Source organism: Cetorhinus maximus, chromosome 6 (assembly GCF_964194155.1).
Source record: "Cetorhinus maximus chromosome 6, sCetMax3.hap1.1, whole genome shotgun sequence".
Classification (NCBI taxonomy): Eukaryota; Metazoa; Chordata; class Chondrichthyes; order Lamniformes; family Cetorhinidae; genus Cetorhinus; species Cetorhinus maximus.
This window is the reverse complement of record NC_135884.1, coordinates 35247143-35263525: the sequence shown is the minus strand read 5'-3', so window position 1 is coordinate 35263525 and position 16383 is coordinate 35247143. Positions and strand designations below refer to the sequence as shown.

The window sequence follows — 16383 nt, the reverse complement described above, 5'->3', positions numbered from 1 at the left end:
CCACTCAAATTTTAGACATCCTTTATTTCAGGTGCATGGTTCAACAACAATTATGGCCACAAACCTCATTGTAAGTATAATAATCCCTATGAATCACAAAATGCACATTTAAATCAAAGTGGGTGCAAGACAATTGGTAATTAGCAATCTACGTGACATCAAAGTATGTCACTTTGTTGTTCCAAACCTATTAGATATTGATCCCTTTCAGTACCTTTACATTCCAGTTGTACAGACTAAATTGTTAGCTAACAGCTATTTAAGGGAGTTTTGAGTTACCGCAATCTCCCAGAGGTTTGCTGGAATATCTTAAATGAATTAGTTATGATTTTCCAGAGTTTTTCCTGAATTGCTGCAGCATTTTAGTTCTGTATTTTTTACCTCTCCATGGTAGGGGGATGGCGCAATGGGGTATGTGGTTGCACTGTTTCTGGACAGGGTCAGTGGACGATCTTTTTTGTGTGCTTTCTTTCATATGTTTGTAATCCAAATATAAATTATAATTTAAGAATTTGTAATAAATTAATTTTACTATGCAAGTTGTGTACTCCTTATTTGGTTATCATTCTGACTCTCACTCGCACTTGCAACTTACATTTCTACACTTGAGGAGTGCCTGGAGCTCCAGATCACCGGACGTGTAGCTAACTCCAGCAGAAATAATATACTGGGAGCGAAATTTGCCTTGGCTTTCCATGGACAAAGCCACAGGAGATTTATGAGTTAACATAATCTTTACTTGTGATTTTCTTGCAGAGGTGTGAGCTCTGAAAACAAGCCAGAGCTACAGCGAGTGCTGGAATACAGGCGGCGAGATCAACTGATTCGACAAAGAAAGGAGGAAGAAGAGGCGCGGAAAATGAAATCTCCTTTTGAACTTCAGCTCCAGAAAAGACAGCAAAGATTAGAGCAGGTTTGAATGAGCTGGGAATTCTGTGGTTTTTAAAAATGATTTGGTAATATCTATTCTCGTATGCTCACTCTCGAGACTGCTTGGTCAAAGTTAGATTATGTAACTTTTTTAGCTGGAAGGCTGTGTCAGTCTTATCAGAAGGGGAACAAATTAATGTTACATTTCTGTGGGTCAAATTGCACTGCTTCAGTATTACCCCAAATAATCTAATGTATCTAGTTATATATTGCATACAATGTTGATGAAATGGAATTGAGGGTAAAAATTGATCTTTAGTAACTGCTTAAAACCAGCTAGATGAGCCACAATGCTTTTATTAGTTCAACAACATCCGAAAAACGTGTTCAAAGACATATTTCTCCACCTACCAGACACTCCAGCCCCATTCTTCACAATCCTCGATCTTTCTTTCTTCCAAATTCTAATTCTGTCTCTCTCTGCTCCTCTGCTCCACAGCAGCACCTCCACCGCCACAGTACAAGAGAAAGCAAGGGGGATAGAGACACAAATGGAGACATTCATTGATACAGAGAGCTTGCGAGTGGGAGGGAAAGAGAGAATGAAAAAAAGAGAGAGCAAGGAAAGAAAGCCGCTACAAGTGTTAGACTGGGGATATGGGAGGTATGCAAAACAGCACATGTCCCAGGAATCAAGAATATAAAAGTGGATATTTTAATGAAAAGCTAAAATGCCCTATGTCCAGTGTTGTGACCAGGTGAGGAGGAGTGCAATGGCTTCCCTCTTGTCCCACTCTTTGTTTTAATTGCCACAGGTGCAGGTTTTTTTTTTAAGATGTGGTTGCCAATTCAATAAATGTTTAACTGTTTACATGCTATGACTGTAAGAAGACACAAACGCAGAGATTTCTTTGCAGTTTTTAAAAGAGAATAGTATTTATTGCACTTAACATGGTAAAAATAATAAAATGCTTCAACTTTCACGCACACACCGCTCAAAGTGCCCACACGACCAAAGTGGAAGGATACTTTAAGCAATTTAAAGTCCAGTAAAGTTAAAGGGGTGTACGGAGCCTGGAGGTTAGTGACATGGCTGCTTCAGGCTGAATTCGGTGGGCCTTCTAGGTTCAGCATCGAGGCAATGAATGTGTTGACAGTCAATTCATCTTTCCTTCCGGAGATGACAGCTGCTCGGTTGATTCTTTACTCTCCAATGCTGCATATGGAAAGTCAGACAGCAGTCAGGGCTCAAAACTTGCAAGTTGGATGGAAAGAGAGAGCGAGAGAAGCCACTCAGTGTCTTGCTTCTTCAGCATCACATTTACTTGTGCACTGGTCTGCAGAGAAAACAGGTGCTTAAACACTTCAGTCTTTTTTAAAAATTCAATTAGTGGTTTCCAGCCAATAAATTCATAAATTTATTGCTTTTTATAAAGCATGACTTCATAACACGAGTAAAAGTGAGGAGTGGGGCAGCCAGCACAGACCAGGGATTTCTGATTGGCTGCAAGTAACAGCAGCCAGGATGATACACAAGCACTAACCATGCATATAAGGAACCTTTCTCCCATTTCACCAGCAGAAGACCTTGGAAGACCAGAGACTCCCAGTCAATCCAGGAAGGTTGGCTACTCGAGGTTAATCAGTGACAAAAGCACATCCAATCACACTTAATGAACTACTCAAAGAGCCGAATGCTGCTCCTAGTTTCTATGTAACTAGACATGGCCGTGCCTGTGGGGTATGATATTGAAAGGGCAGAAACTAACATTGTAGTCAATTAAGAACCTGTCGAATGATAGATACAGACTAGGAGCAGGAGTAGGCCACTCAGCCCTTTGAGCCTGCTTCGCCGTTCAATAAGATCATGGCTGATCTGATTGTAATCTCAATTCCACATTCCCACCTACCCCACCCCTCAATAAACTTTCACCTCTTGCTTATCAAGAATCTACCTACCTCTGCCTTAAAAATATTCAAAGACTCTGCTTCCACCACCTTTTGAGGAAGAGAGTTCCAAAGACACTCAGCCCTCAGAAAAAAATTCTCCTCATCTCTGTCTTAAATGGACGACCCCTTAGTTTTAAACAGTGATCCCTAGTGCTAGATTCTCCCACAAGAGGAAACATCCTCTCCACACCCGCCCTGTCAAGACCCTCAGGATCTTAAAGGTTTCAATCAAGTCACCTCTTTACTAAACTCCAGCAGATACGAGCCTACCCTGTCCAACTTTTCCTCATAAGACAATCTTCCCATTCCAGGTATTAGTTTAGTAAACCTTCTCTAAAAAAACTGCTTCCAATTCATTTACATCCTTCCTTAAATAAGACCAATACTGTACACAGTACTCCAGATGATGTCTCATCAATGCCCTGTATAACTGAAGCATAAACTTCCTACTCTTACATTCAATACCCCTTGCAATAAATGATAACGTTTTATTACCTTTCCCAATTACTTGCTGTACCTGTATACTAACTTTTTGTGATTCATACACTTGGACACCCAGATCCCTCTGCATCTCAGAGCTCTGCAATCTCTCACCATTCAGATAATATGCTTCCTTTTCACTTTTCTTGCCAAAATGGACAATTTCACATTTTCCCACCTTATATTCCATTTGCCAGATCTTTGCCCACTCACAATCTATTTATATTCCTTTGTAGCCACCTTATGTCCTCTTTTCTACCTATCTTTGTGTCATCAGCAAATTTAGCAACCATACCTTTGGTCCCTTTATCCAAGTCATTTATATAAATTGTTAAAAGCTGAGGCCCCAGCACTGATCCCTGTGGCACACCACTAGTTACATTTTGCTAGCTAGAAAAAGATACATTTATGCCGAATCTCTGTTTCCTGTTAGCTAGCCAATGACAATAAGTTAACCCCTACACCATGAGCTTTTATTTTCTGCAATAACCTTTGATGTGGCACTCTATCAAATGCCTTCTGGAAATCTAAGTACAGTACATCCACTTTATCCACAGCACATGTTCCTTCTTCAAAGAACTCCAATAAATTGGTTAAACATGACTTCCCTTTCTCAAAAGCATGTTGACGCTGCCTGTTGACCTTGAATTTTTCTAAGTGCCCTGCTATATCTTTAATAATTGCATCTAACATCTTCCCCAACCTCTAAGTGAAGAAATGTTTCCTCATCTCAGTCCTAAATAGCCTGCCCTGTATCCTGAGAATGTGGCCCCTGATTCTAGACTCTCCGGTCAGGGGAAACATCCTCCCTGCATCTAGTCTGTCTAGCCCTGTTAGAATTTTATACATTTCAATCAGATCCCCTCTCATTCTTCTAAACTCTAGTGAATACAGGCCCAGTCGAACAAATCTCTCCTCATACGACAGTCCTGCCATCCCTGGTTTCAGACTAGTGAACCTTCACTGTGCTCCCTCTATGGCAAGTATACCCTTTCCTAGATAGGGAGACCAAAACTGCACACACTACTCCAGGTGTGGTCTCACCAAAGCCTTGTGTAACTGCAGTAAGACATCCCTTCTTCTGAACTCAAATCCTCTTGCAGTGAGGCCAACATATCATTTGCCTTCCTAATTGTTTGTTGCACCTGCCTGTTTACTTTCATTGACTGTTGTACGAGGACACCCAGATCACTTTGTACATCCAGATTTCCCAATATATCACTGTTTAAATAATAATCTGCCTTTCTGTTTTTCACACTGAAGCATATATTTTCACATTTATCCACATTATACTGCATCTGCCTTCTGTTTGCCCACACACACAACTTGTCTAAATCGCCATGAAGCCTCCTTGCATCCTCCTCACAGCTCACAACCCTGCCCAGTTTTGTGTCATCAGCAAACTTGGAAATATTGCATTTGCTTTCCTCATCAAAGTCATTCGTGAATAGCTGGGGCGCAAGCACTGATCTCTGCAGTACACAACTAGTCACCGCCTGCCACCCAGAAAAAGACCCATTTATTCCCACTCTCTGTTGGTCTGTCAACCAATTCTCAATCCATGCCAGTATATTACCCCCAATCCCATGTGCTTTAATTTTGCCCACTAGCCTCTTATGTGGGATCTTATCAAAACCCTTCTTGAAATCCAAAGACACCACATCCACTGGTTCTCCCTTATCTATTCTACTAGTTACATCCTCAAAAAACTCCAGTAGATTAGTTAAGCATGATTTCCCTTTCGTAAATCCATGCTGACTTTGTCTAATCCCATTAATGCTTTCCAAGTATTCTGTTACCACGTCTTTTATGATAGGCTCTAGCATTTTCCCCACTACTGATGTTAGGCTAACTGGTCTGTAATTCTGATTTTTCTCTCCCTCCTTTGTTAGGAAGTGGGGTTACATTTGCCACCCTCCAATTTGTAGAAACTGCTCCAGAGTCTATAGAATTTTGGAAGATGACCACCGATGCATCCGATATTTCTAGGGCCACTTCCTTTAGTACTCTGGGATGTAGATTATCAGGCCCTGGGGATTTTTCAGCCTTTAACCCCGTTAATTTCTCTAGCACCATTTTTTATTTTTGCTAATACTGATTTTCTTCAATTCCTCCCTCTCACTAGACCTTGGTCCCCTAACATTTCTGGGAAATTATTTGTGTCCACTTTTGTGAAGACAGAACCAAAATGTGTTCAATTCTTCTGCCATTTCTTTGTTCCCCATTATAAATTCCCCCGTTTCTGACTGTAAAGGACCTACATTTGTCTTTGCTAATCTTTTTCTCTTCACATATTTATAGAAGATTTTACAGCCAGTTTTTATGTTCCCTGCAAATTTATTCTCATACTCCTTTTTCCCCTTCTTGCTCAATCTTTTTGTCTACTTTTGCTGAATTCTAAACTATTCCCAATCCTCAGGCTTGCTGCTTTTTCTGGTGCAATGCTTTTTTAACAGCTTAAAAATAGAAAGAAAATTTCCCTTTGTATAATGCAGTTAACAACCACTGTTTTTACAATTTGCCATGATTGGTTTCAACCCCTCAAATCAAATGCCTCATACCCATACCTGGTCAAACATTGATTTAATAGAGAGATTCAAAATCATGAGAGGTCTGGACAAAGTAGATAGGGAGAAATTTTTCCCATTGGTGCAAAGATCAAGAACCAGAGGGAAACTTGGCAAAAGAAGCAATGGCAACACGAGGGAAAACTTGAGATGAAAAAGTGTCTAGGGTCTGGAATACACTGCCTGAGAGTGTGGTGGAGGCAGGTTCAACTGAGGCTTTCAAAAGGGAACTGGATCGTTGACTGAAAAGGAAAAAATGCAGGGCTATAGAAAAAGGCAGGGGAATGGCACTAGATAAATTACTCCTTAGAGGGTCAGCACAGACACGGTGGGACAAATAGTGTCCTTCCATGCTGTAATTATTCTATCATTCTGATTTGCCAACAATGGAAACTCCCTGAAATATTCACCAGAGTGTAAAATCATAAAGTGCAGTGAAAATTAGAAAAAGTTGTTACAGCTTAAACTGCAAGAATATCCAACATTTTTCACTTTTATTGCAAGGGAAAAATGAACTTTGCAGTAGTTTTGGAATCTGAGGACGGGGTATATATGGGTGTGGCGCAGTCTGGTCTGGGAAAATTTCCAGTGTTCCCAATAACAGTGGCTTCATAATATGTCAGCAAATCCTTGATGATCAGTTAGTTCCTGCTTTAGTACTGATAACGTCATTAATCTAAGATGAAGATTTGGTACCTGACATACTGTACATAACATTTTACAATATCTTGTGGTTTTCTTGCAGCAAGTTCAAGTCAAAATTTGTACATAAAACCATGATAATATTTACATGTTTTGGTAAATGCTGTCTTTTAGTTGGAACGAGAACAGGAGAGGAGTGGAGAGGAACAAGAGAATGCTCCTGAATTCATCAAAGTCAAAGAAAACTTGCGGCGAACCTCTACTTTCAGTACAGAAAAGAAGGCTGGGTAGTATTGAGCTCTTCAGTCTCAACTGAATTTTACTGGTGGGTTAACCTCAACACCAGTTCTACTTGACTGATTTGCTATGCCATCACTATAGAGCTCATTTAATGTTCTTGTCTTACTTCGGAGAATAATGAAATATGAAATGTTTATTCAGCTGTGAATGGATGGCCAGGCTTTTTCAGACATAAAGAATGTTGGTTCCATGGGCACTCACCAAATCTGGTCATTTGGTGAAAACAAAAAAAGTGCAACTTTATGATGAATATGCCAGTTTGGACAAAGGCACAGATAGTAGGAATCCACTGAAAATTGGAATCCACTGAATCAAGATGAAGCTGGAAGGTGACTTTACTAATAGCAGAGTGCAAGTGATCTATCAACACTGTAAATTCATTACTCCCTGCTAAAACTGATGATGTGAGCTGCATTGAGTTAATTGTATTTTCGTAAACATTGCATGTGATGATGCAATGCATATAAATAACGTTTCATAGTAAGGGTTTTATGCAAAGATTCTTCCACCTAAATAACATCAACTGAGTTTCTGCAGTAGTGACACTTAACTATTTAATGAGAACACAACAAAATGTTCCCTTTTTGACAGAATGGGATGGTGAGAGTCGTCATCATATTACATTGCTGGGTTTTATGCCATCAAAACAAGCCTTTTGCCTGTCTTGCATTTTGATCAGATTTTATGACTTGTATGTCTTGGTTTCTTGGGGTGCAACTATATTTGAATTAAAAATGTTGCTAATGGAAGGTTACATCATTGTAAATGCTGCATATATATTTTAATATTAATCTTGAGCTCCAGATCAAAACAGTAAAATAAATGGTACGTTGTAGTATTTTATGAATATATCATTTGTATGGACACACATACAGCCATCAGCTAAATTTAACAAGAATCTGCCGGGAAGATTCGGAGCTGTGAGCTGCTGATTTTTAGAGATTGAATTTAGATAGAACAACACCTTGTATTCTGGAAAAATATACCATGATTCTCAATGGGATAATCGTCTACACACATGGGTTGAAGTAATGAATAGGGTCGGCACAATTATAACTTTTACAGTAAACAAAGAAACAATTGACCTAAACACTTTAGAAATGTATGTGTCTTCCTGACATGTTTAATTTTAGACTAATTTTATTAGACATTACTACAATAACTTATTAGTTTCATACATTTCATCAGTATTGTATTACCATAATTAGAATATATAGAATTCCATGGAGTTAGCACAAGAAATACATTGACTACCGATTTAAGGTCAAAGTTGTATTTTTTAAAAATCAGTGCTCGTAGCTAATTGATGCAGCTTTTTTATATTCCTGTTGTCCCTATGTTATATTTCACAATACTGATATCATTTCTGGTATTGAGTAGTGTCAGGTCATGGAGACTATGCTTTCTGTAAAAATAAAACTTATTAGTTGGTTATGAATGTAACCCTGAAATCCTTTTAAATATATTTGAGTTTGGGCCGCTCTTAGCTTTGCTCTCCATGTATTAGATTCACTGGGTAATAAATTAAAAGGATTTCTTGTACTTTACTTGAACAGAGTTGTGAAAAATTTCAACTTAGCTAACACTGTTAAAATGATAGTTTGCATTATTTATAATGGTAACAGATATCTGTATATGTTTTGGGAATGTTGCCTTTGACGTTGCTGATTAGGTATTGACTGTTGGGTAAGTTGTACCTATTACATCACTACAGTAAACAATGGTTACATATGTCTGATAGAATGTGTCTCACAGCACTAACCACGGAATGGAGTTTATTTTCTCCCACTGTTGCTCATTTTTGGGGAATTGTTACTTTTCTATTTGCATAAACATGCATATAAAGTTCAAGTCACAGTCTATGAATGCCTGTGATTATAATTACTCTGTTCAGTTGTCAATAACAGGAGAAGGGTTATATATTCAGCTGTACTGTTGCCGTTTATAGGTTTGTGTCATTGTAACTTATAACTTTGAAATAAAACATGCATATTTTACTTTGTGGAAAATGCTGGTACATATTGTTTAGATTTTGCATTCTGTGTTTCAAATATTTCAATTACTATAATGTTTGTGGAGGTTTATACATTCCAAAGAAATTGCTGTTTTTGACTACATAACACCCAATGCAATTTTACAAAATTTGTAATGATGGGGAAGATTTTTCATCACACAGCACCTAATCATGTCCTTGGGTCAACCCAAATGACTTGTAGCCAATGAGTTACATTTTGAAGCATAATATTATTAATGCGGTAGCCAGCATGCACATAACAAGGTACCAAAAACAGCAAATACCCAATTAATCGATTGAAAAAAAACTCAGTTCTATGAACAGTGCCATGAAATCATTTATATTACCTCAAGGAGACAGACAGTGCATTGGCTTAACGTCTTAACCGAAAGAAGGCACCCTGGCAATTCCCTCAGGACTGCATTAAGATTATGTGCTGAAGTCCAACAGAGGGAGTTAACCTCTCAACCTTCTAATTAAGCTATTACACTTGTTTGTACATTTCAAAACAATATTTAAAATCAAGTTTATGTAAGATTTTAGCTCACTTAACAATAAACCCCATATTGCATTACTACTCAGCTGTCTAACATGCTCAAAGTTTAAAATGAATGTGAATGTTTAAAAATCATAATAGATCTTCAAAGATGATGCAAAATATTTGATTTCTCTGAACAATCTTGTATACATTCCTTTTTCTTGGTTGTCAGTTTTCTATTGGCAGTAAATACAGAAATTACTGTCCAACCAGCAACTGTTTGAAGTAAATATACGTTGCCTGGAAGATCCTTGAGGGAATACGAGAGATAATGGTGCAGGAGCGGGAAGAGAAGACATTGCAATTAATGCTTTGGATATGATTAGTTATATAAGAATGAAACTAGGCGAGGGCACCTCAACCAGCTGGACAACAATGGAGAGACGTTGGAGAAGGATGCTGTGATCAACTGTGTCAAAGGCTGCAGATGGGTCCAGAAGGAAAATGACAGATACTTTACCTTTGTCACAGTCACATAGGATGTCATTTGCTGTTTTGATATTGTGGCAGGTGTTGAAACTTGCTTGGAGGGATTTGAACAGAGCTCTGGGAAAGATGGGCACAGATTTGGCATGGGACAACACATTCAAGCACTTAAAAGTGGAAAGAGAGATTGGAGATGGGGTGACAGTTCACAAGGACAGTGAAATCAAGTGTTGGTTTTTTGAGGAAAGGAGTAATGACAGACTTAAAGGAGAAAGGGACAGCACCTGAAATTCTTCAGAATTTATTGTTGGAGAATTAAAAATATTAAAAATCTTAAATTTTATTTTTACTTTGTCTTTTTATCCCTCTATCACATCTTTGTTTCCCTCACTTTATATTGTTCTGTACATGAATATTTAATTCAAATTAAAATCTACTTCATACTTTCTGGTTCAGACACTTGATTGAGAAATTGGGCTCCATATTACTGCTGGAGCCAGTGCTTAGGAAGCCAGAGATCCTTGAGTGGGGTGCACAGCATTTCTGACCGCTTCTGCGCATAGTCCATGCAGGGTTCCATGCTGGGAGGGGCACTCATGGGCCTTTCATGTGTGTTCTGGAAGCTTCCCATCTGGCCAGATCATGATGTCAAATAGCTATTCTAACTTGGATCACGCAGACCCACTCAACATATTTGCTCTTTGCTCACCAAAGAACAGTCATACATTTGGCAAGAGGGATCCACTATAGTCTGTCAGGCCAGTTGATTGCACCCAGCATCTCTATGTGCATCCTCATCAATATTCTCCTGTATGCCACTCTAACAAAATCCTCATCTGATTCCCATGGAGCAGAACTTTTCTGTGACCTTGCCCTCCTGTGAGCAGGCATAAATTATCTTTTATTCCTGACTTAGCTGCAGTCCATTCATGCCCACGTGACTCACCATGTGCTGATCCCAACTCCATACTAGCCTCTATATGAGCAGTCCCAGTATCTGACCTGGTGGCTGCAAATGTCAGGCCAAATGACAGGGCCTTTTCATCAGTGCTGTAGTGTTGCTGTCTCCGTTCCTTCTGGGACTGCTGTGGCTGTATAGGCAGCAGTTCTTGGGTGTCTGAAAGTATTTTTTTCATTTGTTCATCTTTTTTATTTAAAATCAGCTTGCATTGCAGCCAAGAGCTGAACTGAGGTAAGTTTTACAATCAATCATGTTTCTAGGTAAAATAAAAAATGATAAAAACAACAGAGAAGAATAACAATGAGCAGGAAATCAGAAGGGGAAGGTTGAGGTGAGAGAAGGTGGGTGGAAAGCAATATGTTGATGGTCACACCACCTGCATTGTTCATCGTGCCAGATAGCAGGATGAGGGTGAGCTGGGAATTGGAAAGAGGCATAAGGCAAGAACATGCTGTCATATGCAATGTTCTCAGTGATGGTGGACTATGGGTTCTGTCACAACTGGGCAATGATGGAGTGTCATCTTCTCTCTGAGGCTCAGAAAATGCAGGCATACTTGTCCCCCACTGGTTTTGTTCTGCGCCAGTACAGGTGCCCTTGTCCTGCTAGAGAGAAAGCAGAAAGTCAATAATTGTGTTGCATTGTGTTTGGGTGATGTGGCTGGCACAGTTGGAGGCAGGTCCAGGGAGAGAAATCATGAGCCCTGGTGCTTCTTCTGTTTCTGGGCCTCTAATTCCCTCCCACCCCACCTTTAACCCTCCCCCTCACATCCTTTGGGTGCCCAGAATTGGGAACCATAGTCACAGTGGGTCAAATTGATTTACATGGGTTTAGCAAAACCTCTTGGCTTTTGTACTCTATGCCTCTATTTATAAAGCCTATCGAAAGCTCAGGTTTCAGCATGATACGCTTTACAGCCACGGCTTTGTCAGACAATTACGCACAACTTGGCCGTTCTTCTTTGAACCAGGCCCTATGCAATATCTAGATAGCAATTTCAAAAAATATTTAAGGTATGAAGAAAACATACACATCTTGCTGAGCCAAAGAAAATCAATATTAAAGCAATAAATTGATAATTTAAAAATGAATAGTTAATAAAGATGATTGTTAAGAAATGCCAAGAAGCAAAGTTAACTAATAAAACCTTTTTTGTCTTTTCACTAAAGAGTCAGGGCTAGGAAGAGACAGACTAACTCCCAATACTTAATCAGCAGGGAAGGAGGAGGGAGCCGGGGCTAAGATGAGTTGGGATTTAACTAACACCGACCTTGCTCTCGCCTCTGGTGGTGCAGACTCCAAGCTGGCCTTGATGGAATTCATATGAAAGTGGGGGTTGGAAGCAAGTTGGCTTTTGGCCTGGATTTTCCTCCTTGCCCGGTGTGGATAGATTTTTGGGGAGGAAGGAGGAGGGAGAAGGGGAGGGGTGTGTGTGTATGTCTCCACACTGAACAGCCTCTGTGTGTGTGTGTGTGTGTGTGTGTATGCGTCTGTGCACATCTGGTTCACTCCCAGTCTCAGGGTTCTCTTTTACTCACTCACTTTCGAAGGAGGACTGAGGCCGGAAGGGAATATAGAAATGTAGAACCCTTAAAAGAACCAGAACCAGAGCTACCTGTGGAGGAAGTAAAGCCTGAGCCTGTATTGTAGAAGGAGGAAGTTGCTGACAACCCTGTGGTAAAATCTCCATCCCCTCCATCTGCTGGTCCATTACATGTTGTTGCTGAGGATTCCAGGATTCCTGGGCTTCTGTAGCAAGTAAGAATGTATCTACTAGTGGCATTGTTCCCACCATATAAGGAGAACCCTGTACCCTTCTTCAAATAGTACAATAGGATCTTTAACATCCAGTTAATTAGGAAGACAGAACCACAGTTTAATGTCTCCTCCACATGATGGCATTTCCAATAGTGCTGTTCTCTTTGGTCCTGCAATGGAGTGTTGACTTAGATTACAAGCTGCAAATCCTCCACTGTAGCTCTTTCAGCCTTCTAAAAAAAAGTTACCAGATGAGTCAACTTTTCAAATATTCTTGTGTCCTGACGAGCAAAGTAAACATTTCCAGTCAACATGAAGGTAAATCAATGACAAAGCATTGGGAAATATTCGTCAAGGAGATTGGGAGGGTTCAGAACAAATAGGTTCCCATAAAGAAAAAGAATGGGATTTCCGAATCTAGACCCCTAAGATATCAAAGAGCATACATGGTAGGATTAGACAAAAAAGGGAAAGTGACATCAGATACTGAGAGCTCAATACTGAAGGAGCCTAGCGGAGCATAGAAAGTAAAAGTGGAGGGGTGAAATTAAAAAGGAAATTAGGGAAAAGCAAAGAGAGGACATGGAAAAAATTTGGGCAAATAAAATCTAGGAAAACCAGTTGAATGACCATGCTGAATATTCCCTCAGTATCACTCTATCATAATATCTCATACTTTCAGTAGCACTGGATGAAAGAAGGCATGCTAGAGTTATTAATAACCAGTTTACCTGGATTGACTACAGCTACTCCATGTCCTCTCTTTGCTTTTCCCTAATTGCCTTTTTAATTTCACCCCTCCACTTTTACTTTCTATGCTCCTCTAGGCTCCTTCAGTATTGAGCTCTCAGTATCTGATGTCACTTTCCCCTTTTTGTCTAATCCTACCATGTATGCTCTTTGATATCTTAGGGGTCTAGCCAAACATACCTAGTGGCCTGGCACAGGCTACAAGTCATTAGATAGCCATGTTTAGTGCTGTGAAAAATGCTGCAAAGACAGCTGGAACTGCCATGCAGCATGAGGTTGGCACAACTATCAGTTGTATTTTGAAACTTGGCTCCTCTTCCTATTAAGGGTGCTGCAATGTTAATCCATGAATTAATTCTGTGGAATGCTACAGACGAAAACTCTCCTCACAACTACTCAATGCAGCACCACATCAACTTCAGAACTCATCCAACTGGGGTGCATGTTAGCATGTTCCTTCATATGTTTACAAACTCATGCTGCAGCTTTATCTTTCATTTTTGCCTGTACCTGAATAGTTCATTTCATTTGACAAAGGTTGCTACTGGGTTTGACCCTTTCCAAAGGCTCTCTTAATGTTTGCCCCCATTCCTTTTTAGTGGTCTCCCTATAAACATCAAAAACCACATATTATGCATAATTATGAAAATGAACTGATCACAGAAATTCTAGATGCCATCGGCACATTTCAAGTCAGAAAAAGCTGTTTTAGCAATTTACATGTAAACTACTCCAATAATGAAAAGTCTAGATAACTGTACCCTCCAATTTCACTTAATAATCTTGCAACTTTAGCAAGAAAAGATGTATGCCAATTTATATAAGGTAACCAGAGTAACATTTGAAATTTGTGAACAAAGATCACATGATCAAACCTCATCGATGACCTTCATCCAACTAGAATTGGCATCCCTACTTTACAAGAGGCAAGAGAAAACTAAAGGGAACAATTGTTAAAGGGGGTGCAGGAAAAGAGAGACCTGGGCATATATGTGCATAAATTGGTGAAGGTGGCAGAGCAGGTTAAGAAGGTGGTTAAGAAGGCATATGGGATCCTGAGCTTTATAAATAGAAGCATATATGTACAAAGGCAAGGAAGGTATGATGAATTTATATAAAACATTGGTTCAGCCTCAACTGGATTATGTGCCATATTCTGGGCATTACGCTTTAGAGAGGATGTGAAGGTTTTAGAGAGGGTGCATTATAGATTTACGGGAATGATGCCAGGGATGAGGGACTTCAGTTAGGTGAATAGATCGGAGAAGTTGGGGTTGTTCTCCATAGAGAAGAGTTGAGTGGAGATTTGATAGAGGTGTTAAAAATCACGAGGCCGTTTAACAGAGTAGATAGGGAGAAACTGTTCCCAATGGCAAAAGGGTTCAGAACCATAGGACAGATTTAAGGCGAATGGCAAAATTATCAAAAGCGACAGGAAAGAAAACTTTATGCAGCCAGGGGTTAGGATCTGGAAGTCTCTACCTATCTGAGGGCGAGGTAGGGGCAGATTCAATCCTGGCTTTCAAAAAGGAATTCGATTTAATTTGAAGAGAAGAAGATTGCAGGCTATGGGGTAAAAGATAACCAGGTTGAATCACGAAGTCCAGAACAGATTGTGGGAAGGCAACTTGTAAACATGACAAAAACAGAATTACCTGGAAAAACTCAGCAGGTCTGGCAGCATCGGTGGAGAAGAAAACAGTTGACGCTTCGAGTCCTCATGACCCTTCAGCAGAACTGAAGTATAGTTAGGAGAGAGGTGAAATATAAGCTGGTCTAAGGTGGGGGGGGGCGGGGGGAGAGAGAAGTTGAGGGTGGGGTGGTTGTAGGGATAAGCAAGCAGTGATACGAGCAGATAATCAAAAGATGTCACAGACAAAAGGATCAAAGAGGTGTTGAAGGTGGTGATATTATCTAAGAAAAGTGCTAATTAAGAATGGATGGCAGGATACTCAAGGTACAGCTCTAGTGGGGATGGGGTGGAAAGACTAACAAAGTATTAGTTGTACATTTAAAAATAATGAAAATAGGTGGGAAAAGAAGAATCTATATAAATTATTGAAAAAAAAGGGAGGGGGAAGAAACGGGGTTTGACAAGGTGTTTACTAAAACCCGCTTTCACAGCCATATTTCCTTTCTCAGTGACTGTCTCCGTCTCCGACTCACCCCACGTGGATTTCAACTGAAATTCCATCCCTCTTGTTTCGAACCCACCCAGGATTACAGGTATCTCCGGGACATAAAACGTTTCTCGGACTGCTGTTCCTGTCGCATTCTGAGATCCACACTCAGTGTCATGCGCCACCATATGAACGCACTCGACCTCTCCCTCCAGCAGCACTGCCGCACCCTTTTTCAAAGCTGCGCGTGCCCCCAGTTTAATTTTATTCTTCACCTCATCCGTCGCCTCAACAAGAAACTTTTCCTCTTTCTCTCAAGTGCTAAGGAACACAAGCTCCAACAACTCATCGACACCAACACCCATCTGGGACCCTCCACCCCTGCTTGTCCCTCCGTCCCCACCCCATCTTCCAATCCCAGCCCCAGCCGCGTATTCACTATACCCCCTGACCTTCCCCTCTCCGATGCTGAACGTTCAGTGCTCAGTAAAAGACTTAGTTTCATACTCTTACGCCCTCATCTCAATGAATTTCGGGCTCGGCATGATGCTGAACTCTTTTTCCGCCGTCTTCGTCTCCATGCTCACTTCTTTGGGCAGGAGTCCTCTCCCCGTTCAACGGATCCTTTTACCCACCTCCAATATTCTCCCTCCACCTGGACCCCTCCCTCTGGATTCTTACCTTCTCTTGATCTTTTCATTGAGAACTGTCGGCGTGACATTAGCCGTCTCAATTTCTCTGCTCCTCTCACCCATTCTAATCTGTCTCTCTCTGAACTTACTGCACTCCGTTCTCTCAGGTCCAACCCCAACATTGTCATCAAACCCGCTGACAAGGGTGGTGCTGTTGTTGTCTGGCACACTGACCTCTACCTCGCGAAGGCTGAGCGTCAACTTGCAGACACTTCCTCCTACCTCTCCCTGGACCATGACCCCACCACAGAACATCAAGCCACTGTTTCCAGGACTGTCACTGACCTCATCTCCTCTGGAAATCTTCCTCCCACA

At 40.5% G+C, this 16383-nt stretch overlaps 1 protein-coding gene across 7 annotated transcripts in view; it reads left to right on the top strand.

Moving 5' to 3' along the window:
* LOC144681719 (protein FAM107B-like) overlaps positions 1-8818 on the top strand; it is a 218069-nt gene extending 209251 nt beyond the window's left edge. For all 7 annotated transcript variants that reach the window (XM_078543614.1, XM_078543621.1, XM_078543620.1 and 4 more), the window contains 2 exons: positions 757-913; positions 6684-8818. In XM_078543614.1, the coding sequence (XP_078399740.1) occupies positions 757-913; positions 6684-6800 (274 nt within the window). In that variant the 3' untranslated portion in view covers positions 6801-8818. The remainder of the gene's footprint in view (positions 1-756; positions 914-6683) is intronic.
* The last annotated feature ends 7565 nt before the right edge of the window (positions 8819-16383 follow it).